The sequence below is a fragment of the Scomber scombrus genome, chromosome 7 (assembly GCF_963691925.1).
Source record: "Scomber scombrus chromosome 7, fScoSco1.1, whole genome shotgun sequence".
In the NCBI taxonomy this organism is placed as follows: Eukaryota; Metazoa; Chordata; class Actinopteri; order Scombriformes; family Scombridae; genus Scomber; species Scomber scombrus.
The window spans coordinates 368,636-396,620 of NC_084976.1; the positions used below are offsets into that span (position 1 = coordinate 368,636).

A 27,985-nucleotide genomic window follows, 5' to 3' on the forward strand; every position below is an offset into this window, starting at 1 on the left:
GTGACTCCTCTTTGTTGCCATAAATGTTGTTGCATCATCGTTCATTCACACAACACTGATGGAGAGATGAAATTATAGCAGAGGGGAAAAAATGGATGGATAGGGAGCAGTAGTCTGATTGACGTCAAGAAGGATAGAAGATGGAAGGGAGTGATGGATGTGTAAAAAGAAGAGAGAATGCAGATTCAGAGGTGGAGAGGTTTGAGAAAGCAGGAAGGATGATGAAGGAAAGGGGGAGGAGAGTGCGACTGGTAGGGTGGGTTGGGTTGCTAGGGGAGAGTATGTCAGACTGCTCTTGAGAGCCAGGCCTGCTATTGGAAGCTACTTGCTTACCAGGAGAGAGGCGGAAGAGGAGGGAGAGAAGTAGCTAATGAGTATTGTACACTGGTTGCTGAAACAGCACTGGGTTTATTTATAGAGTGCTAGCCAGCCAGCCCTTAGATACCAGCAGCGAATCAGCTGACAGAGAAAGAGGGGGCCCCGACCAATGGCAGTGCAAGAAGGGGGATGCCAGAGTGAGGAAGTGCTGTGAGTGCCTCTCAGTCTCTTAAAGAGACGGTGCAGATTTCCCAGTACTAGGCAGATATTCACTCTCTCCAGCAGTGTCATGTCTGTAAGCAGGCCAGGACCCAGAGCACCACAACAGTCCCAGTGACAGTGATTGGATTACATTCCATACCTTATAACACAAATAGAGCACAAATACATGCAGTTTAAGGCAAAGATGCAGAGCTGCTGACTGGTTTTCACGTTCACAAACGGAACCTCATTTATAGAGCTGTATTTAAAATCTCAGGGAGCCATTTGGAAAAATGTTGAGGACTGAATAGAACTGCCTGCACTGTACATTGAAGATAATAGTGGTGGAGAGCACATCATTTCTTAAGGTTATTCTTACATGTTCAGTCAGAATATTTGCCCTGAATTCTGTTATAGTCTCATTTTGCCACCCTGACACCTCTTTTACTGTGACTGGTATAGAGAGCAACAGTATTTGCACTTGCATTAAACTGATCCACAGCTGGCTTGTGCAAGTGAAGAGAGAGAGAAAACATTATTTTGAAAAACCTTTCGCATGTTCAGTTCTTATTACTTGTGTAGCTTGAACTGAAACTGAATCAGTCTGCAGTTTAGTTGCTACATGTCTGTTCTTTCCTTCATCTACAGTAATTGATAGAAGCTTCACTGTTTACTGGTCTGGTGTCTTAACTCTCCTGTTGTCTTCCCGTTGATTGTGCAACTTTTGCACCCGGTTTGGTTTGACTGTTACTGTTTATCACCCAGATCTGTGTTAGACACTTTAAGCCATCTTCATTTCAACTTATTACCACAAGTTTTATACATAATTTTGAAAATGATGGTCAATAGTCTTCATTTAAATGAAAGTATACCAATTTTTTTAGTTAAAATTGGGTAAAAATTGACCCAGGAGGACAACAGGAGGGTTAAAGCCATATCAGAGCTGCATTAGCTGCATTACGTTACTGCTTGTGCAAACTCTATTCCTGCTGCTGTTTTCAGACAAGTGCACATATAAATAAAGATAAAGATTTTACTCTGCAGTTACATGTAAGTATTAAGCTCATTTGATTTGAGTATGTTTGACTGTTTTTCACAAAATTGATTATTGCTGCAGCTATTTCATTTCAAACCCTAACACTAAGATAAGAAAGAGAATTTAGATGTTTTTTGTCACATGTATTGCTTTAAATAACAAAATAATACTTTGTCACTATAATAATCATTTTTCACTTCATCCCATAGCTTCCATTTATTACTGCCAGCAATTAAAAAGGTGTGTCTGAGGATCTGAGTTCACCTCTGTGAGGAACACTAAAACACTAATAACACTGTAACCATTGTCTGTGCTTAATGATAGACCTGTCTATCATTAACTAACTTATGGCACAACAGAATGTTTTATCTTCAGTGATTAGCAGTATTCAGTGTGCTGCTGCTACACTGTCATTTCCCAGCTTGGGATCAATAAAGTATATCTATCTACCTATCTATCTATATAGAAGTACTTTGATGCATGAAGTAAAGTCACTTCAGCAAATATTGTAAGACTGCATTGTAACAGCAAAACTGAAGACTGTAATCATAAACTTGACAAGACAGGAAACTCTCCAGAGAAGAGTGTCCTCACACCCCTGATGGAGTTCAGGATTCATGCTGAGAAGGGTTTCTTTATTACAATTTACTGTATGTACCTGGAATCTGTGTGTAACAGTTGACCTGTTGGATGCCTAGTAAAACACAGAACATAAGTTACTGCCGCTGTGCCTCATGCATGAATGCACATAGCCTCTCTGTTCGGAGTCCCACATATCACTTTTAAGCTACTGTGTGATGCTGCTGGTATTTAATGAACTCAAAGGAAATAATCTGACATACAGCCAGCCGGGGGCAACAAACAGAACATCAGTAAGTCTACTGGTGTTCCTGCAAAATTCCAGATTTCATATAATGACACCTGAACAACATTATTGGTAAGATTTCAGTTTCCATGGCTATAGATTGAAAAAAAAAAACCCAAATAAGTAAAAGAGGCAAAATACATCAAAGTTGATTTGTGGTTTTGAAGAGCTCTGTTGTGAGACTGCACAACAAAGCTAACTAATGCTACGCAAACAGCAGCTTTTATGTGGAAGCAGTTGCAGAAACCTCTCCACTCACTGTAAAAGTAACTCTACTGCCTACGTCCTTAATACATCCATGGCTTGTATATATTACATGCTGCCTAATATTTCTCCCCCTCCCTGCTTCAAGTTCTTCCCTCTTAAGTTACCTGTTTATGAGGACCAAAAATATTCGGAGCTTGGCTCAAAATATTCAGGGTTAAAGCCCTGAATGAGGAAGCTAGCTCGATTGCTGTGTAAGGTCGCAGTGGCTGACAGGATTTAAGCTAAGACAGTTAACAGTTTTTGACAGTTAAGATTTTGTTGGCATAGACGCCTTTAATTAGCAGTAGACTGACAGGAAACATGGGAGAGAGAGAGAGAGGTGTGACATGCAGCAAAGGACGTCCGATCGGGATTCGAACCGGGGTTGGCTGCGTATATGGCATGAGCTCTAACCGCTCGACCACCTGGCCAGTTAACAGTTTGACCAGAATAATATAACTTTGTCTCTTTAACAATCTAACAGTTAGCTATGCTTCCACTCTGCTGCACTTGAGCCATGATCAAAGTCAAAGTGCCATGATGACCACAAGATGTCCCAAGGTTGTGTTTCATTGACCAATGGTCCACCAGCATTTCATTAGATTGAAAGGTCAAAGAGCAATTGGTATTGCACACTGATTTGTCAGCCTGTTATGAATCAGGTATCAGCAATGTAGTGCAGATTTTTCATGTATCTGACCTGGCAAAATATTTCAGGGTCAACAAGGCCAAAACAAAGCAAAACCAGTGCCAGGTGCTATTCTCACTTTATTCCAGGTATATGACAAGACTGCTAAATCCTATTCATAGTGTAGTGACAATGGTTGGTTGGTTGGTTGGTTCTTATTGTTTCTCTGCAATGTTCTTTGGAGTTTACATACATACTTGTGTAATGGCAGTGAGTACTGGAAAATGGCTGTTAAAATTCCCAACAGCCCAAGTTAATGTCTAAAATGACACAGAAAAGCATATAATTCTCACTTTTTAGAAGCTAGAAGCAGTAAATGTTGCTTTAAAAAAGGCAAACGATTATCTGAATATTAAAATAGTTGCCAATCAATTTCTTGGCAATCCACCAATCAATGGAGGAATTGCAGCTCTAGTGCAGGCACAGAGTGTATGTACATATTGGTAGCCAGCTGGCTGTTGCTGTTGCTAAGTGTATTTAACAGATAGAAACTTTGACATTGCGTTCATCATTACAGGATTTATTCTACTAGTAATATATTTGACCTATGATTCAGTCTGAGGGAAAGTTGCCTTAACCCGTTAATGTTCTCACCAAGAAAAAAGCAATGGAAACATTTGAATGTTTTAATGTTAAAATAATTAAATGCTACTATGTCCTTATTGTTTTCAACTCAGATATTAATATTGATAGTGTGGTAGCCTAAAAACGTATAAAAGTAGTATGTATATATGTAACAGTATAAAAGTAACTATTCCTTTAGTTTTCAAGGTTGCTCCAGAGTCCAAGCAGCTAAAGAGACTACTTTGTAATCATTTGCAATATTTTCATATGAACTGCACAGATTTATACGTATTAAATCAGAGTGAAAATGTTTGACATGTTTTTGAAACTTGACAAGGAAGACATAGTTCCAAACTGTCCCGTTTCTCTGGACACCTGGAGCTGTGTGGGGGACAGTCCAGTGTGTATGGCCAATATGGAAAATAACAGTCACTGTGGAAGGATTGACATGTGGTCTGATTAACAGCAGTAGCTGTGTTTTGCCAAAGATGGGAGCAAAGAAACAGATTAGAATGTTGTCCTCTGATCATCTCTCTCTCTCCTCAGGTGTAAGCAGCTCAGGATGTCCGCCCACCTCCTCCTCCTCCTCCTCCTCCTCCTCCTCCTCCTCCACTGCCCAGGGCTTCTCCCTCGCTGAGCCAGCCATGACCAGCCAGCACACACATACACACCCCTCCTTCAGCTCCATCCACTCCATGGCCGAGCAGCAGCAGGTAACTCACGCACACACACGTAGTGTTACAGCAGTCCTGCCTTCCATCCTTTTGGCACAGGAATTGAGTTACATTTCACCTGTTAACTGCAACACCAGAGGGATGTATCAGACATGAACCTGTCATTCACTTTGGGAAAACAATGACGCAAATTGTGCTTCTGAAAATGAGGCTACTTCCATGAGTTCATTAATAAAAAAGTAATATTGTTTGCTTTGTGATAAATTGTGATGATCACAGTGTGCATAATCACAACAGAGCTATTTACACATGGCTATTATCCATTAATTGTTGGCATATCTGAGACCTTATAGGCTAGTTATATGATATGATTCCGGGACTTTTTTGTAGATGAAAATTACTGTAATGTCCAAAAAATGGTTCTCAGAAAGTAAAGTCAGGGTTTTTACAGCCATGAAAAAACACAGTTTACACAGTCTCTATGCCGGTCATGTCATGTTTGGAGTTGGTCTGACATTCCTTTTTTTTGAGTGGCTCTGTGGATTTATTGAAAACTCATTCCATCAAAATGTGTTTTTGTGGGCAAGTCTTGCAGATACATTCTCATTAGAATGAATCCAAATGCTTTGAAGTTAGAGGTCAGATGTTTTATTGATTGGCATGGTAGGCAATGCCAACATCAGTGTTCAAATGCTCCACCCACATTGTACCCCTCTGCATAGGAACGCTTAAAGCACACACATCATACAGTATGTACATATGTACATGGATGAGGAAGATGGCACGCTGATTTATCTTGTTTTCATTCAGTAGTAAACTGTAACCATATATAATAATGTTATAATAGTAACTACAGGTCATTTCTGCAGCTTACGTTAGACTAGACCAGGCGTGTCCAACCTTCTTTCACTGAGGGCCACATACAGAAAAATATACGAGTGGCTGGGCCACTATATAGCCTCACATCTAGTGTATTAAAGTAAGAAAAATCATTTAAAAGTTGTTCAAATATGCTATATTGTTGAATATGTTTACAGAAAAAACAGCCTTCATCACAGCTTTCCATAAATGGATTTTTAAAGATTTATTCAGAAAAAGGGTTGGTAGTTAATTCTCAGAACAACAGCCTCCGATTTCTTCTTAGTCAGGATGGTGATCCCATTCACAGTAGCTACAGAGAAAGAACAATAAAGGGGAAAATGGGATGGGTACATTTCAAGCTTGTTATTTAAGTTATTATGCTTATTAACATACATATTAACGTTCCTTAGAAACTGTTATCAACTTTAACAGACTGAACTGGACTTAATAACAGGGGTCCACATAACTTTAGTAAGTTATTCTGGTGAGTATCAGCTGTGCTGGGTATTTCAATCGGTGGAGGTGCTGACCATCCAGCTGCGGTGACTGATCCGATGCCACTTGTGCCAAAAATCCGGACAAATGTCACTTGATCACGGAGCGAACGGATCTGCCTCACACTAAGGAAAGTTGATATCAGCTGATTTTGCACAGTGTGTGCGCTGTGTACAGCGATGTGCACTCTGCGTATAAACAAGAAACACGCATGTAAGAAAGTGGTGTGCAAAAGCAGAATAGTGACAGAACTGATGTTAGGCATTATTGATATTTGTCGAACGTGTACCTGCATACTAGTTATGTGCACCACTGCTTATTAACACACAGATACTGTGTAATATATTTTTAACTCACCTAAAACTGGAACGGCATTTCACTTAGTGGGAGCAGTGATGCTGCACTTTGGACTGAAGGATGGCTGGCAGGTCAGGAGTAACTCAGGCAAAAGTTTCAAGTGCAGGCCATATTCTATTCTATTTATAACATTTCATGCGGGCCAATTAAAAATGGACTGTGGGCCGCAGTTGGCCCGCGGGCCGTAGTTTGGACAGCCCTGGACTAGACAAACACACTGTGACTTAAGCTCGCCCAATACTGGATAATTAAGGCCAATACTGATTTAAAAAATGTGATAACGTATTTTTTCAACTTTAAATGAACTCTTCAGTGCTCTGTGGCGTACAAACTATGTAAACATTTCTGTATTGTAATTTCTTGTCACTCATTGTCAGAAATCTACACACTCACCTCAATCTGCAATAAGTTCATATCATTCATGGCGCACAGGTGGTTGAGTGGTTAGAGTGAATGCCACATACATAGCCGACCCCGGTTCGAATCCCAGCTAGAGGTCCTTTGTTGCATGTCACACCCCCCTCTCTCTTCCCGTGTTTCCTGTCTGGCTACTGCTCAATAAAGGTGTCTATGCCGAAAAAATCTTACAAAAAAAAAAAAAAAAGTTATTTCATTATATCTGCTGTCACTTTAATCGGTCTAGCTCTCTTGTGCTTTTGGTTGAGGAACCCCCCCAAAAATACACAAATGCTGAATATCACTCAATAGAGCCCCATGCATTCCCCTGCACTGCACACCTAGTTATGGTTGCTTATGCTGTGATTGAACATTTGCTGTTAGGGGAAGGGGTTTAGAGATTATTAATTCATCTTTTACACTGCACAAGCAGGGACAGGTTTTACAGAGATAATTGCAACCAACAACCAATAACTCTGAGCATTACTTTGACAGGGTTTGCAATGATCTAACAGCATGACATTTTCTGAGTCTGTGCACTGTGGGAATGTGTACATCTGTGTAAAATGTGTGAAGAACCTCAGTTGCAGTTCAATTATCTAAGGAAAACACTGCATTTTTTCAAACATGCTTAGAAAAACAGTATTGTACATCCTATAGTAATCCTGTAAGCAACGTCATGTTGAAGCCCATTTTCATGGATGAGTTCTCCTTAGAGCTGTGAGTGTGTCTGTGTATGCCTGTGTGCGTGCATGTGTGTGAGTGAATGTGAGTGAATGTGAGTTGCCCTGAAACACCTAAAGTTTTGAAAGTTTTGGGGCTATCATGGTTTATATGTGTGTATTATGCTGTGTTTAATTTATCAAGAAATCACATTGCCACAAGGGAAAGCTCATGCCACAGTCCCGGGAACAAGACTAAGCAACTGTGGTGTCTCAGACACAGGAAGAACAGGGCCAGTTTCCTTCTGGGTGCACAACAGAGGACCAATTTATTTATTTTTAAGATAAGGTCATGGAAATGTGTTAATTCTATCAACATGTGATCTGTGGATCTGAAGTGGTAAATGGCTGTGTTCCCCCAGATGTCCTGTGGGAGGTGCTCACATTCTTTGGGTTGAGTCAAAAACATTTAGGACTGTATTTTTGTGGAGGTGCAATGACCAGCTGAGGTAACGCTCTGACTGTTTGATACTTTCCTGACTTTGACACTTGCTGCACATCTGTGTGGTATTTCAGTGACCAGCATAGCGTGCACAGTGCACAGGTGGGACAAGACATTTGGTCCTAGATGCCACACTAAAAACAGACGGCTGAGAACTATGTCTGTATGTGGGCAACATCAATTTGTGCTGATTTTATTACCAGGATCAAACTACTTTGATTAATACTTGAATATAAATCATTTACCTCATTTAAACACAGAAATAATGTTTAATTTGGTGAGCACAGATCTATTGATCTACAAATGAATGTGGGTGCTTTTACAGTATCTGTTGTCCACAGCTGCTTTATACTGTATGAGGCATTTCTCCTTTAGTTCATTAAATCCCAGCAGCATTTGAAGGCAGCAGGACTGATATGTTGATAAATCCACAGCCTCTAAGAAGTGAAGTGTCAGAGTGCAGTATTGTTACGCACAACTATTCACTGTTAACTTCATTAAATCACCTGATGTAATCAGGTTACTACAGAATAACCACACACACTTCTACACAAATCAGACTGGTCAGTTATTCTCCATATTAGTTTTTTTTATGAAGGAGACTTAGCAGGAGGGTTAGCAGCTCATCAGCCTCTTTTCTTGCTTTCTTTTGAACAAAAGAGTCATCTCATTTTATTTCTGAAACACATTGCAGTGTAAATGCTGTTGTGTAAGATAAATGACTAAACTATGTGACCATTCACGAGGTGAGATACATTATAATGGCTGAAAGAGCATCTGACAGATGTTATAATGTAAATGGATTCACCAAATCAATTTCTTTTTTTTATCATTCTTTTTATTTCTATCATTATAATAGTAGCCAACTGATGAAAGAAACTTCCCTATCTGTCTTTGGCTGCTATTCTTCACTGTGGCTCAGGACAGACCGCTTCTTTGCTTTTTGTCTTGAAATCCTCCTCCACATCCCAAGGTGTAAACCTCCAAGACACATGAATGTCAGCATGCAATTTAAAATGACATGAGTAAATGCTCTGAAACACCTTGTTGCCTCAAAGCCCAACCATTAAAAAAAGGAAACTTCACCAGTAAACATTAGTACAGTTCTAACTTTGTGTATAAATATACTGGGTGGTCAGTAGTATATCACCATCCTTCCTAATATTAACAAGCTTCCTATGAAGTAACCAATTAAATACATAATATTTGGTCAAATTTAGAGCAGTCTCATTTAAGGCTACAAAACTGCTTTAAGCAGTCAAAACTACTGAACAACTCAATTCAATGTGAATGATATGTTGATGTACTCAACTGAAAAATACTGCATGACAAATAAAGTGTTAAAGTGGACTTGTTGTGCACATTGCCCTATTTAAAAACTATGAACCTGTATGTCTTTGGTAAGATGTGTCCTTGCTTCTACATCCTCATGTGCTTATATAGAATTGAGACATGTATGAAGTGTGGTTCTTCTCTGTAGGTGCTGTCTGATATGACCATACTCCAGCGGAGGATCCCCCCTAGTTTCAGAGACCCTGCCAGCGCCCCACTGAGAAAACTCTCTGTTGACCTCATCAAAACTTACAAGCACATCAATGAGGTATGATGCACTAGGCAGGCTGTACCCCACACATTTATTGAAAGTTCTTTTCAGTTTTCCAATGTATTTGGCTGTTTTCTGCATGATGTGTAATATTTTGTGGTCCTGGGTTAAAGCATTGTCAGGAATATTTACCACCAAGGGTTAATGTTTTTTGGATTGACTCTTTGAAGAGGGGATGGGGTGGGTGGAAGCTGCAAAAAAGATAAATATATAGAGTTTGTCTTCCGGAAGGAATCAGGTTTGACTCAATATACATGAAACAAAGTGATGTTAATCTGCTGTCCATTAGGTAACCCAATACTCTGTGCAACAGTGATGGACTCTACACAGATGATTTGGAGTTTGTTCTTCAGATATACCATGAAAGCAGAGCAGGGAACTTAAGCTGCCTGATACTAATCTGTTTTCATCTACAGGTGTACTATACTAAGAAGAAGCGGCGGGCCCAGCAGGTCCCTCCAGAGGACAGCAGCACCAAGAAGGAGAGAAAAGTCTATAATGATGGCTATGATGATGACAACTATGACTATATTGTCAAAAATGGAGAAAAGTGGCTGGACCGCTATGAGATAGACTCGTTGATTGGGAAAGGCTCCTTTGGACAGGTGAGGAGGTCAACTCAAAAAGACATTTACTGCTAGTTTATAAAAACTTCCTTTTAGATGATTATATTTCCTTGTAATCAACAACAGTGTGAGTTGTTTTTACCACTGAAGTATGAAGAACCAGTGCACTAAAACATTGATGCTAAATTGAGTTTGCTATTTGGCTGATGTCTAAAGTGGTTCCTTCTTACAGTCAGTAACAAGTGACTGACTTTTCCACTGTTGGCTGTACCTTTTCAGGAAGTTTAACTTTTGGGAAATGCACTTATTTGACTCGCTCAACACATTATATACATGAATATACAGTGCAATGTCAAAAGAAATGCTAATAATAAAAAACACTGATAGTCTGGGACACTTGGCTTTGATTCATATTTTTCTGTCTGTTGATATCTCTGCAGGTGGTGAAGGCCTACGACCACCATGAGCAGGAATGGGTTGCCATTAAGATCATTAAGAACAAAAAGGCCTTTCTAAACCAGGCACAGATTGAACTACGCCTGCTGGAGCTCATGAACAAGCATGACACTGAGATGAAATATTACATAGGTAAGATGGACAACATACCTGCACACATTACAATGAGGTGGGAGGGTGCAAAAGTCTCATATAACTAGGGATGGGTATCCTCAGGAATGTATTGACTCTTATTGTTTTGGTCCGTTATCTCTTATTTGTTCTTTTACCATCACAAAAAATGATAACTATGTTTATATTATTATTATAAAAGATAAATCCAGAACATGATTACAATGTATTTATATATTAACTATATAAATAAAAATAAATATATAGAGTTTATAGAGCAGCAAAAAGCAATGTTTACAACAATCTCACAATATAAATTCAATAATAATATAATATCTCCCTGAAAAGAAATCTAAAATAAAAACAAATAATAATAATCTTGTCTTCCTCCTTCTGTTGTCATGTAGTTTAACTAGTTTCAGATATATGATTTGTTACCGTGTGTTTACACAGGGATTAGTTTAGTTTGATCTGGTTTATAACAGCTGGGTTTACTGTGGTTGTGTAAAACATGCCGGCGGTGGAGGGGAGACTCCAGACAAAGCAGATGAAAATGCTGCTTTTTTAGAATCTTATGCTTGTTGAACAGGTGGTTTGATAAAATACTCTTATGGGCCTTTTATTTGCGAAGGTTTTACTGCACTTACAGTAATGAGTGTAATCGTAGTCAAGTCGAGTTTAACATTACCTTTCACTTCACCCCGTCTCCACTGTGGTGTGTGTGTGTGTGTGTGTGTGTGTGTGTGTGTGTGTGTGTGTGTGTGTGTGTGTGTGTGTGTGTGTGTGTGTGTGTGTGTGTGTGTGTGTGTGTGTGTGTGTGTGTGTGTGTGTGTGTGTGTGTGTGTGTGGTGCATACATAGACGCAGTGTTCACACATGTCGTTTATTGCATACAGTCTACATGGATCCTCACCAATATGGGCAGATCGCAGTCAAATTAGAGCTTCCAATCGTTGAATGTGTTGAATGTATCAACAACGGTGGGATCCTGGAGTGGTCGAGTGCTTAGAGCACATGCCACATATTGGCAGCGTCCCTGGTTCAAATCCAGCCAGGGACCTATGCTGCAGGTCATTCCCCCCCCCTCTCTCCCTGATTCCTGTCGACCTCTCTGCCAGTTACTTACTAAAATAAAGGCATGAAAAATCCAAAAAGTAAATCTTAAAAAAACAATGGTGGGATCCAACTTATTCATGGTGAAAAGGAGATGAGAAGCTGTGCAGTAACCTGTAAGACATAAAGAAGTGTTACTAATTATCCGTGCACTTCTTTTTCTACAAGTGTGTCAATCCACACCATTTTAACAGAGTATCACTGACATTTGTAGATACTGTGTTTTTTAATTTCATTTTTTTCTGTTGTTTTCCTTTTGTGCTCGTACTGAATATTAAACCCAACAGGCAGATATTCACACCACACTAATCTCCAACAACATGCAGACCAAAAAGCTAAATAAAAATCTTCACTTAAGTTCCACTTACTATGTTGTCCAGAATTTTCAACTGGATTTCGCAGACTTGAAAATAAGAGTAATGTAGGTCAAGTTGATCTTACCATTCTAAAACATACCGTTACAATACAACAATACAACCTAATGACTAAAACATGTTAAATCCCAATTTGTCTCAATTCACATATTTGTTGAACATTATTTTTATTGAGCATCTTTTATGAAACAGAACAAAGCAGTCTAGCTGCTACAAGCGAGAAAGACAATCAAGTATGTATGTAAAAAAAAAAAAAACGAATAGATAAATACAAACCAAACATACAAACAAAAACAACAAAAATCAAGAGGTCAAATTAAAGATCAAAAACGATGTGCACATTTCAAATACACAGTATCTCCTCCAGATACATTTCACACAATCACTGCCATATCAGTGCAAAAGGAAAACAAAGAGATGGATAAAAAGAAAGAATAGAAAGAACATTTGACATGAATGGTGCTGATGGTGGTGCAGTACAGGTTTAACAGATCACTGTTCTAGGAGGTTAATCCAGGCTTGCCATGTTTTTAAAAATCTCTGTGGGTTACCTCTCACACTATATGTGATCTTTTCTAGGGGCATACAGTAGAGTTTCAATTCACATATTTGAATATGAAGTGGTAATCATATGTTCATCTGTAGAAGTGCTGTTGATGTGTTAGAATTTGAGTACTTTGCCATTTTGGGCTTTTAAGTCTCACATTTGTAAGACAAGACTGGAAAAATGGGGAATTAAAGGTGCTTTGTGTAGCATTTAGTGGCAACCAACTGAATACCCTTCCCCCTCCCTTCCTACGGTGACCACAAAACTCAAAACTTGTCCTTTCTTGGCTATTGTAGAAACATGGCAGTGTTACATGGTGGGGTCTGTGGAAGAGGACTAACCCAATGTAGATATAAAGGGCTCATTGTAAGGTTACAAAAACACGATTCTTGTTTTCGGGGGATTATACACTAATTAAACCACACTTTCCATTTCTGCCAAGTCCATTTACCTAGATGCCACTAAATTCTACACACTGCACCTTTTAAAATAGATTTTAATGTTGTCCAGTACTCTCTTAACCTGTTTCTTGTTTCAATTAACTCTTATCCTTCCTCCCTGTCTCCCATCTGTGTGTGTGTGTGTGTGTGTGTGTGTGTGTGTGTGTGCGTGCGTGTGTGCGTGCGTGCATGTGTGTGTGTGTGTGTGTGTCTGTCTGTCTGTCTTTTGTGTCGATCTGTCTCTGTGCAGTCCACCTGAAGCGTCACTTTATGTTTAGGAACCATCTCTGTTTGGTGTTTGAGTTGTTGAGCTACAACCTGTACGATCTGCTGAGGAACACCAACTTCAGAGGAGTCTCACTCAACCTCACCAGGAAATTCGCACAACAGCTCTGTACAGGTGGGTGTTTTGAAGCACACACACACACACACACACACACACACACACACACACACACACACACACACAAAACATACAAGTCTGCATCACCCCGGAGGAAATGAACTGACCATCGATCAGAATACTTTGGGTTCATGTCTGACTGGGGATCTTTACTTCAAGTCCCAACCTCATGTCCTGTCATTTCTCCTTTGTCTACTTCTAAGAGTAAGACAATGGTGTGAGTCACTGTTTCCCTACCTGGGGCTCAGTAAATATCGGTCAGGTATTCTGAGATGATGATCAGAATAGAAGAAAATACCTTTTCTGCTACAAAAGATTATCTTTATTTTCAGTATTTTTCTCTGATCTTTCTCATGTAAAGTGCTGAATAGTTGACCTTGTCAAACATCAAAAAATGATTCAAATGAAATAATCACTCTTTGGTTGACCTCCTTAGAGCTCATAGACATAACGGACCTTGTGATGAGGTGGCGGAGGCACTGCTTTGTTTTAAGGACTGGTGTGTAAGATTTAGGGGAATATGTCGGCAGAAATGGAATATAATATTCATAAGTGGGTTTTATTAGTGTATAGTCATCTGAAAATAAGAATCTTTGCGTTTTCGCCACCTTAGAAAGAGTCCTTTATATCTACATAGGGAGCAAGTCCACAGAGCCCACTATGTTGCAATGCCATGTATAACCTCACTGCTAGAAACCACTAAGTCTTATACACTGATCCTTTAAGGGGTTTGAAGATTTAGAGGTTGGTCTGCTTGTATATGTGGCAGCTGAGGATGCTTACTTCTGCTGTACACTCATTTCAAATGGGATACTAAGTTTATGTACTACATTTGTATCCACTTTCTCTCAGAAACTTGGATGAGAAGACACTATATCAGCCTTGAGTGTGCTTATGTTAAGATCCCCCCTCCTACGGAGCTGTTGGTTTTACAGCCCACAACTTTACTGTTTGGTTTAGTCTCTTCACTCTCATCAACCTGGTGTCCAGCAGGCAGCTGTTTTCAGTGGAAAAGTTCTAAAAACTCACTATACTGCACAGTTAGCAGCTAAAGAGACAGATATTTCCTTAAAGAGTTGGTTGAGAGCAAATACATACGAAAGTTTATTGCTGCTAGAATCTCAAGACACATATAATATACAGTATTCATAATCTTACAATTGGTTATACAAATAATTACATCTAATTTTTTAACTTACCGATACAATAATTATTCTATAGCAGTCACAAAGTATCAGTTCTCACCTAATATGAGCAGTGTGGAAGGCGGTCCTGATGATAAAAACCTGTTTTTGTCCACAGCATTATTATTCCTGGCAACTCCAGAGCTGTCAATCATCCACTGCGACCTGAAACCAGAGAACATCCTGCTGTGTAACCCTAAGAGATCTGCTATAAAGATAGTTGACTTTGGCTCCTCCTGCCAGCTCGGACAGAGGGTGAGCAACATTCACATACTAAAGACCATGTCATCATGTTTAAACACACATAAACTCCCCAAATATGCCAGTCAAAGTGTTATTTTTATTAGTATGTTTAATTCACCTAATAAAATAATGAACTATAATTACCTCTTGCTTGCTGGGGCTGCTTCCCCTCCACTGACCCGCATCTGTATTAGATCATTTAGAAAGTAGATGAATAACTAATGTCATGGTAAACATTAAAATATACTCAGAATGGCAATAACAGACTGTGGTTGACTGCTGCTGTCTGAGGAGATTGTAGCGCCTCACAGTGGACAAACACTGAAATAGCAATAGTGTTTTTCTACTTCATCTTATTTTAAACTATAAATAAATAGAACTTTATTGTTGTTAATGATGTTACTTTTCTCTGATACTCTCTCAGATCTATCAGTACATCCAAAGCAGGTTTTACCGCTCTCCTGAGGTTCTGTTGGGAATGCCATATGACCTGGCCATCGACATGTGGTCTCTAGGATGTATCCTGGTGGAGATGCACACAGGAGAGCCTCTCTTCAGTGGCTCCAATGAGGTAAAAGCAACAACACCAGAAACATATCAGTTAAATATGGCTGGTATGTATTCAGTATTATCCCTAATTTTTACACGCCAGATGGTAAGCACCGAGACCAAATAGATTGGTCAGCTAAATGGTAAATGGTCTCTTCTATCAAGGTTGGTGCCCAGTTCCATTATGCAGGCTATTGTTCAACCATAGTTGAAGAAACCAAACCTGGACCCCTCCCTATCAGAGAACTACAGGCTACTATTCTCCTCCAGAATTCTAGAAAAGGTTGTGGAAAACTGAAAAATTGCAGCATTTGATACTATGGACCACCACATTCTAATCTACAGGCTAAATCACCTGGTGGGCATTTCATGGACTGCATTGAAGGGGGTTTCCTCCTATTTTACGGATCGGACAGTGTCGGACACTGCGGTTTTGCCCTGTGGTGTCCCCCAGTGATGGGCCTTGGGACCCATTTTATATTTTCCACATACATACTGCCACTAGTAGAGATAATCAGTAGTTTTAGCAACATATCTTACGATTTGTACACTGATGAGTTCCATAAATTCTCTGTACTGAAAAACTGTTTAATTACAATTAAGAACTGGATGGCAAATGATTTTCTGCAATTAAATGCAGATAATACTGTCTGGATCATGTTTCTTTCATTTAAGAAACATAGACAAACTTTCAAACTGTTCAAAATGCTGCTGCTAGGCTCTAACACAATCCAACAGATGGCAACATGTTACTATTATTATATTGCGTATTTTAGAATTAATTTTTAAATTAATTTTTAAATTAATCTTTAAATCAGCTCTTTTAAAAATCAGCTATGGTAGAATTGATTGATTGATTGATCTTTATTGTCTCTTAAGAGAAATTCATCTTGGGCATACGAAAAGAAAGTACTGGCGTCTCACATCAACACTCAGATTACAGTCACACATGGCTCTTTACATAAACATAAAACACAGAATACACATAATGCATAAAATATCTAGCAGAAGTAACTGTACAGTAGCACAATGCTCTACCCTTCGTCCACCCATCCCCACACACACACGCACACACATACACACACACACACACACACACACACACTACAGTATAAATAATTAAATGAATGAATGATTTAAACTACATACATTGATTCAAAGTACACTGTGGAGATTATTGCCCGAAATCCCCCCCTACCCACACACACACACACACCCACCCACACCCATCAAATCATCCCTTATTATTATTGAGTAGCTTGATCGATAATGGTACTAAAGAGAACTTATACCTGTTTAGTTTGCATGTGGGAAGCCTATATCTTTTGCCTGAAGGCATCAACTCATACTCTTTGTTTAGGACATGGGTTGGGTCAGAGGAAATCTTAAGTCCCTGTCTCTTAACTGCCTCCTCAAAAATCTCATGTAAAGAGGATGGGGGGGTAGTGAACATTATTTTCCCTGCCGTTTTGACAAAGTTCTCGAGTTGTGCTCTGAGTCTTACGGTCAAGTTGCAGAACCATGCAGTGATCCCATAGCGAATGATGGACTCAATTGTAGCCCTATAAAACAGCAGCATGATGTTTTTATCCACGCCATGGACCCTAAGTCTTCGCGAGACGTGCAGGCGTTGACAAATCCTTGAACAAACATAATCCATAGAATGTGCTACTTTATGTTGTAACTTGTCTCTTATGTCTGTTCCCCTTGTACATTTTATCTGGTGTCTTTGTTTTATTTATGGTATTTGATTTTATTTCTTTGACTTTGAAGCACTTGAATTCCCTTGAATTGTCCAAAGTTTGGACGGTACTGCACTGGTACTGAATCTCAGAGACTTTTTATATTCATAACCACACTTATCAATTATACTTCATATGAGATTTTGACATCTAGTTAATTTGATCATAATACATCATATTAGGTACCGTATAGTAGAATTGCTGAATATTATACAATAATAGTTTTTTAAATAATGTATTTTCCCTTTCAGCATCACTTCCCATTATTTCCTCTTGCCTCTGCTCATTCTACAATCCGCATTCATGTACACAATACAAAGATTGATTTTGTATATGTGTGTGTGCGTGTGTGGTGTTTAGGTTGACCAGATGAATAAGATTGTGGAGGTTCTGGGGGTCCCACCCAGCCACATGCTGGATGCAGCTCCTAAAGCCAGGAAGTATTTTGACAAGCTGTCAGACGGTCTGTGGACTGTTAAGAAGAACAAGGACATCAAGAAGGTATTGGATTTCAGTTCCTTTCACATTTTTCATCTGATGTTTTATAACTCCTGGTGGTGACATGGTGCACAAGAATACAATGTGGTATTTTCAGTTGGAAAAAATACACATATATGTGAATATTATAACTTCACTTGCAAATTGTCCAAAACTTAATTTCATTGGGAACTATTTTCTGCTAAAGAATGGTGAAAACTGTCCAGAACCAAGTCTGTGGATCCACAGTATCAAGTGGTCTGTACTGTGAGATAAGTCAAGTTCATTCTATTAGTTTCCTACAATCACAAATCACAAATTTGCCTCTGGGCTTTACAATCTGTACAGCAAGATAACTTCCTCTACCATTAGACCTTTGATTTAAATAAGGAAAACATTTATCTGGGCTAAATCACCATGGTAACCTGTGCTGAACAGCTCTGGAGCACATTGACTTCAGAGGATCGGATCAAAGACTGACCAATCAGATGACTGGAAATATAGTCATCATATAATTATTTTGTTGTTCTAGACTTTCCATCTACACTAACATCAATCATTATCATTATCAAGCATTAACTGTGTCCTCTTGCTTCTTGGTCAGCAGAAACAGTTGAACTTGCTTTTTGCTACAGGCCCTAGGACATGTTATTGTCATTGACGCTTGTTACTGTCTCATGCTGTGTTCACACAAAATGTGAGATCATTTGTATTTATTCACCTCGAAGAGCCAATTTAAATACATTACTGTACATTAGGCGTAAATAGCGAGCAACAACAGGCATTGACTGTGTCTGTGTGTGTTTGGGTTTAATTCAGCCTTTGACTGAAATTCACCTGTAGCTGCAGTCCTTTTTATTTCCCTCCAGTCTCTCTTCTTTTTCCTCCTCTCCTCTCTGTACCTCCATGAAGTACACTCAAGTATATTTCCCTTCCAGTCAGCAGTCAATATGGACGAAAACAGACTAATTATAACACCTGACAGTGGATGCTGGCACCTCCACAGCTTGCTGATGCACAGGTTGAGAAGCGAGAGTAAAGATAAATCTACTTTTTAATCCCAAAAGAATGAAAAACTAAACTCTGAGCTCTCCTCCCACCGGAATTAAACGGCTCCAGATGCATCTGTTTACAGTCCTTCATTCGCTTGTTGTCTCATCTCTCATCTCATCTTCTTGCCGCTTTATCCGGGGTCGGGTCGCGGGGGCATCCCGAGGCGTTCCCAGGCCAGCCGAGAGACATAGTCTCTCCAGCGTGTGGGACGTGCCCTGAACACCTCACCAGGGAGGTATCCGGGAGGCATCCTAACTAGATGCCCGAGCCACCTCATCTGGCTCCTCTCAACGTGGAGCTCCTCCCGGATGACCGAGCTTCTCACCCTATCTCTAAGGGAGAGCCCAGCCACCCTACAGTGGAAGCTCATTTCGGCCGCTTGTACCCGCGATCTCGTTCTTTCGGTCACTACCCAAAGCTCATGACCATAGGTGAGGGTAGGAACGAAGATCGACTGGTAAATCCACTACGGATCTGTGCAGAGCCCGCATTACTGCAGACGCTGCACCGATCCGCCTGTCGATCTCACGCTCCATCCTTCCCTCACTCATGAACAAGATCCCGAGGTACTTAAACTCCTCCACTTGGGGCAGGATCTCATCCCTGACCTGGAAAGTGCACTCCACCCTTTTCCCAGCAGGTGGGGTCCCAGTCCCAGTCAGAGCCCTGGCTGTGAAATGGTTGAAGTAATCATGATCGTCAATGTAAACACTCCTGATATGGATACAGCAAGACTATCCTGGGCTGCAAAAGCTATAGTGACTGAGAGGCATAAGGCACTGTCCTAGAATGATGGGATGGGGCATGGGACCCCACCCCCCCTTACCACAACACACACACACACACACACACACACACACACACACACACACACACACACACACACACACACACACCACCACCACCACCATTTGAGGATACCCAGGACAAACAGAGAGAACACTGGCAGGGGCGTGGGGATGTCAAGTCAGCATAATTTCTTGCGGTTCGTGTGCAGATCTAGTTCCTCACAGCCAACGCTCAGAGTTTTCCTGTATGGTTGCCACAGCTGCATCACCAGCTGAGTGGTTGGCATCAGTGTGATCAGAGGAATGACCATTTCCATCATGACCCCAGCAGCTGTTTACACTGGCTTAGTGTTCGTCTGATGAACATACATTTCTAACCTACCTACTGTATGTGCATGTGTTATAGTACTAAGCCCTTCACTGCTCATTCATCATGTTAATTAATATTTTCTGAATATTTGTGTGTGTGTGTGTGTGTGTGTGTGTTCCAGGAATATAAGCCCCCAGCCACAAGGCGTCTTCATGAGATTTTGGGTGTAGAGACCGGGGGCCCAGGGGGACGAAGGGCAGGGGAGCCAGGACATGCCCCCTGTGACTACCTGAAGTTTAAAGGTAAAACAGCACTTTATACTGATCTACAAACAGCCTACAGAGAGGGACAATGCATTTGTTTACCAAAGATTATTGGTTGTTATTTGTATTATCCAGATGTACTGACATTGATAAAGAATAGAGAATGGCTGGAATTACCTTTACCATGGTGTTAACTTAACAACAAAAAAAGAACTGAGAAGCAACTGATGAGCAAATAAGAACAATATTGCTATCAAACAAAGAATGTGAATAGAACTTGACTCTGTTGTACAGAAGGAATTAGTGCTGTGGGAAGAAGTTAATAATAACAATAATAGTAAGAAGTCAATAGGATCCTCTACTATAAGCCTGTTTCAAATAAGTTCAGGTAAAAAAAGGCCACTATTTGAGAATTTACAGTAAATAACAAACATCACACTGGTTAGGTCATGCATGATGAACACTTGCTAACCAGCTTTACTTTCATCAGTCTTAGCAATAACAGCCAGTGGTAAGTCTTGTAGTTGTAAAGAAAAAACTCCCAAGACAGCCTATCATTTTCCTTTGCTGCTGTTTTTTGTCCTACACCTATACCCAGCTAGGGTTTGATATGCACACTATACACCAGAGGTGAATATGTGGACGCGGTCCGGATCTGGACCCAGACACTATCCTATCCGGACCCGGACCTATAACTGATGACATTGAGGATTGTTATTTTAATGGGCGCAGCTTCTCCAGCTATTACGGTTAAAGTGGAGCGGCCCTCAGAAACTCACAGACCACTGTGCATAGCCTATCTTCTCACGTTACGCTAATGAGCCAATCAAATCTGTGCCTTCAGACATGCGGAGAGACTCGACTGTCAAGAGTTGGGATGTTTTGTTATAAAGTTGTGAAATTAAGTTCATGGTTTAAGTTAAGTTTTAAAAGTAAAAATGGATTAAAACTAAGCCCTTTATTTAAGAAGCACAATCAAAAGCTATTAATAATAGGACCTGTACCTCAGTCTTGTGAGAAAATTCCAAAATTAGCTTATTTAGGAAGATTGAATCATTACCATGAGGACACTATGTAAATTACATACATCCTACATACATATATACATACATACATACATTAAGTGATGCATTGAAGAAATTTACACTCTGCTATTAGCTCTTCGACTATATTTTATTTAATATTTAACACATAAGCACACATCTTACTGAATATGTTTGAGATTCTAGAAATGACTGACCTCTTCACCCAGGAAAGAGCCCAAACACAACTACTGTTAATTAAGTGCCAAGCGAATTTGGTCAAATGCATTATTAACACGCACCTCAGCATGAAGGTAGTACATAAGATAAAAATCCAGGTGGGTCCAGATTCATGACCCAGAATCACTTGCCCACAGTAGTGTGGTTGTTGGCTAACTAGTTACTGTTCATAGGTGCATGAGCAATGGAGCAAATGCATCCCCATTATTCAGTTAAGGGAGGCAAAGATATGGCTTTGTTACCCCACTTTTTGTCTGTTTAAAAATAGATTTATTATCGTACTGTCCCATCAATCAGGTGACTATGTTTAAGCACCCTATATCAATTACCACTTTACTATTTACAGCCCTTTTGAGCTGGTTTAGTCAAACCCATTGCTGATTGTTTGCCACAGCATGCTTTGGCTGTCAATCACAGTCTGTCAATCCACACAGGAGTCTTACTGTTTACAAAGGCGAGTGTTACGGACCCCCTACCATACAGGCTCGCTGAGAGGGCGTAACACATTTAAAAGGACGCTCAGACACCAGAGTTCTAAATGAAACCAACGTTTGTAACGTTAAGTAAAACAATAGAACTCAAAGTATCAACAAAAAGAGGATGGAGATCCCAGCTGAAATAAACAAAAGAAAGGAAATCACTGGGCCAGCCACGCAGTGGGCCGTCTCACCCAGCTATTCCCTCTAACCTATCAAAAAGGAAAAGAAAAGCAATCTAATCCGAAATTAACCAAAGGAAACCGAAAACTAGACTACTGGTGATCTCCAACCCAAACTAAAACAACAAAACTCCAGCACTGAAAAACTTCCCCCTGGTAGTTGTGTACTGGGCAGTGGCTCGAGAGAGACTGAGGCTCCCACTCAATCCTCCTCAAATACTGTCATCTGTTGATTGGCACCACTCCTGGACAGGTGTGCTTTCCTGTAGGATAAAAACAGACAGAGAGGGCGCCAAAGGGCAACAGAGGGAGAGAGACACAGGAGAGAGAGAGAGAGAGAGAGAGAGCAAGCAACCAGTCGGGCGCAACAGCGCTCCTGCAGGCCCACACGTAACAGTGAGAAACATGACATTTGGCTTAACTGCGATCATTGACTGAAAATAGAACATAGGAAAAGATAGGCTAGTGTCAAATGAACTCTAATGAATGAATCTTGATGGAACTTGCTTGGCCCACTGACTCCAACCAAACTTGCCGAAATGCCGAACGGATTTGTGAGTCTACCATTAAAGGCTACATATTGTTTTTATAAACATAATTTCAAATATGAAATAGCCATTCTTCCAATCATCATTTCCTGTCCTGATCCACCCATTTACATACTGTTCTCTGACATTCTAGCTGTTTCTTGACGTAAAGGAGAAATATGTAACATTGACAGCAAGCGTTTAAAACGGGTGTTGCAGTCCAAATTCAAAATATTGGAGACAGTTGCCTGCCCCGTCCCCTCTTCCCCAGACTCAAAGCACACACAAGTTTTTAGGTTGAGTGGAATCTGTCTCACTTGATCCAGTTTGTTTGTTTGCTTTATGGCTGCAGCACACTGAGTTTGCGTGCCAATGTTTCATATCTGGCAACCTGGGGTGGTGGGGTCAACCTGACCTTACAGGAATATGTAAAATGACAACGACCTCTTAACACCGCATTACTTCACACTGGCACGTAACATGTTAAAATGATGTGCCAACATCACAATCAGGTTTTTGAATGGGCAGTGGGCAGAATCACAGACCAAAACAAAAACCGACGTTTCTCCCTGGAATGGAAATTTCATAGAACATTTGGGCTGTAGTATTATGGTTGGAGAAGCAAGTATTTTACCTTAGTTTAATCTCTTGCTCAATCTCTGATAACGTATCACAGTCATTTTGTAAATTAGTACAGACATATTGGTCCTTTAATCCAAGAGGTTAGGTGTCGTAGAAATGCAAGAAAAGTATTTTTAAATGTCCACGTTTTCTCCCCAATTTTAAAACATAACCAGGTACCCATACCTGTTTACTACAAAATATCATTATCATCATGTCATTGTTTGCCCTCTTCCAGACCTGATCCTGCGTATGCTGGACTACGACCCTAAAAGCCGCATCACACCATTCTACGCCCTGCAGCACAATTTCTTCAAGAAGACAACAGATGAAGGAACGAACACTAGTTCATCTACATCCACCTCTCCTGCCATGGACCACTCCCATTCAACCTCCACTACTAGCTCTGTTTCTAGCTCTGGTAAAACACACACAGAGTGCTTAACAAACTACACACACTCTGACTTTTCTCTCCCTACAGTTCATCACCAGCTCTTTCCCCTCTCCTCTAACACCAGCTCAGTATCCACATCAATAGTGCTGTCATGATTGTAAATATTACTAAAATTTGTGGCTCAGAATTCACGTTTGTTGGTGAGCAGTATCTGTCTGAGAAGATAAACGAAACAGCAGTGAAATGCTGCAGAACCTGCTGTCACTAATTGGAAAACACTTTGTTTTGATTTTCTTTGGTGGGTTCACAACCCTGCAGAATACTGTGTCACCCAAACTGTCCAGTGAGTGACTTACCTGATAGTATAAGTTCATAATTCCACCTTTTGGTCTGTTTGTCAAGTCAACTCAATGGCAACACAAATTGAAGCAATTTATATATTTCCTTTAGTCACACAAAGTGAACCAAACTTGAAGTGAGACACCGCCCTAATAAAAGCAGCAGGGATTCATCTCTGTGTGATGCTGGAAGAGTAACTACAGGGCTCCACACTTGCTTATATTTATATGGTTTGTAGTCAAGGCAGTACCAAAGTAAGACAAACCAGATAAGATTAAATGAATGACTCATTTTTACTCATCAGTATATCAGTAGTATAGCAACCAATAGTAGAGTTTAATGTTCATCTGTATTATTTCCAGGTGGCTCCAGTGGTTCTTCCAATGACAACCGCAACTACCGCTACAGTAACCGCTACTACAACTCTGCTGTTACACATTCAGACTATGAGATGACCAGCCCTCAGGTATAAACCGCACTACATGACTGCCAACTTTACATGTAGACTGGTATGACAACGATGAGTCTGAAGTAAAAGCTTTAAGCTTTGGTACAAGGTTCTTCCTTTTGTTCCCACTATATTTGAAAAACTTTGGCCTTCGTCATTAGAAATCCTCATTATCATTGTCTGTTTAATAAGTGAGTAAAGTAACTTATTGGAGTTATTGGACATGAGATACAATGTTATACACTAGTGGAGAATCCAGGTTCCTACCTCCTACTAAACAGCATAAGGTCCCACAACATTGTTTTTATTCAGTTTGCTCCACTGCAGCTCTGCATGTCTCCTCATTGTTTAGTTGGTGTGTTTAAAGGATTTGTTGCGCTAGTAGATACAGATGCAGTAGTAAATGATCTGCTTGAACAATCAACTACATGTTGCCAATCCATTGAAGTCCCCAAAACTGTCAGTATCGCCCCTTATAAAATTCCAAGAAGTGATCCTCACATCAGGTGATTGTGTTACATCCGGTTTCTGTATTAGAGCAGGGATGTTAGAACCTCTGGACTCTGTCTCAGCTCTGTGTTTTTGTCCTGGACTCCCTCCAACAGGCTCCCTCCCAGCAGCAGATGAGGATGTGGCCAGGCAGTGATGGTGGAGGTGGGGGTCAGGACCCAGCATACACCCAGTTGCTGCTCCATAAGCCGGCTGCCTCCCAACAACACCAGCGCCACTTCCTGGACCCACCCCATCACCCCCACCCGACTTACTCTCACCATGGGAATGGTGGGCGTGGCCTGCGGCAGGGTGGACAGACGGGCATCGGTGGAGGGGGGGGCCAACAGGGATCCTCACCCCAGATGAGTGACAGCATGGATGTGGGCGTGTCCCTAGGGCTGCATCACCTGGGGGCGGTGTCTTCCATGGAGGCTTCTCAGTTTGGCTCTGCCTCCCTGCCCCTTGCTCTGCCAATTGGACTGTCTGCCTTCCGGACTCGGACGGCCCCCACCGCCCCAGGGCCACAAGCCCCGCCCCCTGATGACTACTACCCTGCCTCTAACAACAATAACCCTGCTGCGGGGGGCAGAGGGAGGCCGGACTCAGACGAGGGGCCAGCCAACTCTTGATAAAACCTGAACCATGCCCTAAAGCCATACAATTTTAACTACAACTACTACAACTACACACATACAGCCAGAGTTCAGAGACAAAGAGGTGAACTTTGTGCTGAAGGAGACAGTCTGTACTGCATGAGAGGGGGAGGAGGAAGGAGGAGGATGCTGGGAAAACTCTCCTTTTTATCCTGTTTTAGTTTTTTGTCTTTTGTTGCGACTGTAATTGGAAAGGAATGATTGTGACAAGTTTGTTTTTATTAATATTATTATTGTTGTTTAATATTATTTGATTTTTCTGTGGTTTGAGGAGTTGTGTGTTCTACTTGGTTGTTGTTTGAGCCTGGAGAGGAGGAGGAAGATGAAGAGGACATAGAGGAGCCATGCTTTTACATTTTACTCCATTTGGAGGCTGTAAGTGGAAGGAGAGCACATGTTAATGTTCACGCTGGTTAGTTATGACAGTATATCCATATTTATAGCCCCTCCAGATGAGCACTCTTTCCCCAAACACAAACACACACACACACACACACACACACACACACACACTTACTGCTGCATCAAGAAGACAGAAGCTGGTTTCAAATGGAGAAAACAGCAACAGATTCAGGACTCATGGATTCTCTCTCCTATCTGTGTTCAACTCTCTTTTTCTTTGATTTTGTGTCCTCCCTCTGTTGCTCTCCACCTGGTTGTGACGGAGTGCCGAGAGAGGGAGGGAGGAGGGTAGAGAAGGTGACAGGACACTGACGCCTTCTTGGCGTTCATAGGGATCTCCTCCTCCTCCCCCTCTCCCTGCTCTCCTCTTCCTCTCCTCCTTCTCCTGTTGTGTTTCTCCTCCAGACAGCTCCTCCTCTCTGTGCTGCTAATCACCATGACAACTGGTCCGGATTGCTGCTAAAGATCCAACACAGATCAATAAAGAAGTAAAAAGAAATAGAAACAGAAATTAAAAAAAAAAAAAAAAAAAAACTTTTTAACCCTTCTGCTTAAGATAAAAGGATAAAGTAAGAACCACTGCATCTCAATGTATTTATTACTATTTAACAAGAAAAAACAAACTGAAAGTAACCCTTTTTCTGCTCTTCTTTGTTTGGTTGCCTTCTTTCTGCAGGTGAGCTCTGATTGGCTATTGTAACAGTGACAGTAACTAGTGACATGGGAATGTCACTGGTTGTGGGGGCTGGGTGGACGGGAGGGGTTGGGGCAAAATAAAGTTGGATATATAATAAGAATAAAGAGTATACTTTTGCACACCAAAGTCAAATAAACATAAGATCTCCGCTTTTCTTCCTACTAACCTGATCCACGACCTCATGACGTCATGCCTTGTCAGGATGAAGCTCATCCACAGGTCACACAGGATGCTCTGGTGCTCTGCTTCCTCCCATGTGCCTTCACACCTCCTATAGGATGCATTTAGAGCTCATGTTATAGGAAGTCTAAATATGTTGCTATGGCCATGGAGAGCTAAAGTGTACAATATTTAATAAATACATTAAATAAATGTAGAAAAATACACAAAATATATCATGTAACCATGAACCATGATTGTAAATATAATGCTAATTGTGGAAATGGCGTTTTGAGACCAAAACTGAAATTGGAAAATTATTAAATACATTTTAATTAAATAAAGTTAATTTATATCATCATTTTAATTAAATAAATCAACTGAACTTGAACTCACAACTTTGTTAATCTTTTTGTCTGTTTATTAAGACAATTTTTATGTGATAATTTCTGTCATATGGTCGTATAAACAATATTAATTTGACAACTTTTAGACTAATTTATGTAATTGTAATCTAAGATTGATCATTTAAGTGGTCACACGGTCAGCAGTTGTCATTTTTCTAAAATTCAATTTTAGGTTATTTCCTTGAGGTTTTTTAAAGGTTTTTTGGGTATGGTTTGTTTTTTGAAGAAAAATTGTTTGCATGACATGCACTCATGTTTTCAAGTGACAGTTTGTTTTGGTGGTTTTTGCAATACCTTCAGTAACTTTTGTCCATGATGCAAATCCAAAATCCCACAGTAGCCTACTGCAGTGTCTAGTACTGGGGAGGACAACAGCATCAGGTTTACCATCAGAATATGGAGAGAGATTCATCTTTAGATGGCAAGAAACTCCTACATTTATTTTGCTATATGTATTTATGAGTAAAAGTAAATATGAGTCGACGAGGTCAACACTCTACAATAGTTGCCTCGTTCTTACAGAGAACCTGCATTATAGCTGTAAAGAGAATCTGTTCCTGATTTAGAGGTGTGGTGTGGAACACTACAGCTCCAGCTCGGTCCCACTGTGCCCGCGTCCCTTTCATATACACAGCTGTAGATGGTTTATTGGCAGCGCAACTCTGCCCTTCCATTGTCTACCTTTTAACTGAACAGCAAGGCGGAATAGATGCGTAGCATTCCTGCCTTAAAGGGGCTAAATGCAATTTCAATTTCACCGCTAGACGTCGCAGTTCTGGACTGCATGTTACCAAATCAACTGGGGCAGGGGCACACCCCCCCCCCCCCCCCCCCTTTCTG

At 40.6% G+C, this 27,985-nt stretch overlaps 1 protein-coding gene across 2 annotated transcripts in view; it reads left to right on the forward strand.

The window, feature by feature from the left end:
* Positions 1–26,443, forward strand: part of dyrk1b (dual-specificity tyrosine-(Y)-phosphorylation regulated kinase 1B) — an 82,943-nt gene extending 56,500 nt beyond the window's left edge. For both annotated transcript variants that reach the window (XM_062422290.1, XM_062422289.1), the window contains exons 2-13: positions 4,465–4,631; positions 9,346–9,465; positions 9,885–10,073; positions 10,475–10,622; positions 13,325–13,474; positions 14,780–14,916; positions 15,329–15,475; positions 17,556–17,696; positions 20,005–20,125; positions 23,393–23,575; positions 24,250–24,353; positions 24,941–26,443. In XM_062422290.1, the coding sequence (XP_062278274.1) occupies positions 4,563–4,631; positions 9,346–9,465; positions 9,885–10,073; positions 10,475–10,622; positions 13,325–13,474; positions 14,780–14,916; positions 15,329–15,475; positions 17,556–17,696; positions 20,005–20,125; positions 23,393–23,575; positions 24,250–24,353; positions 24,941–25,456 (2,025 nt within the window). In that variant the 5' untranslated portion in view covers positions 4,465–4,562 and the 3' untranslated portion in view covers positions 25,457–26,443. The remainder of the gene's footprint in view (positions 1–4,464; positions 4,632–9,345; positions 9,466–9,884; positions 10,074–10,474; positions 10,623–13,324; positions 13,475–14,779; positions 14,917–15,328; positions 15,476–17,555; positions 17,697–20,004; positions 20,126–23,392; positions 23,576–24,249; positions 24,354–24,940) is intronic.
* Positions 26,444–27,985: the final 1,542 nt, after the last annotated feature.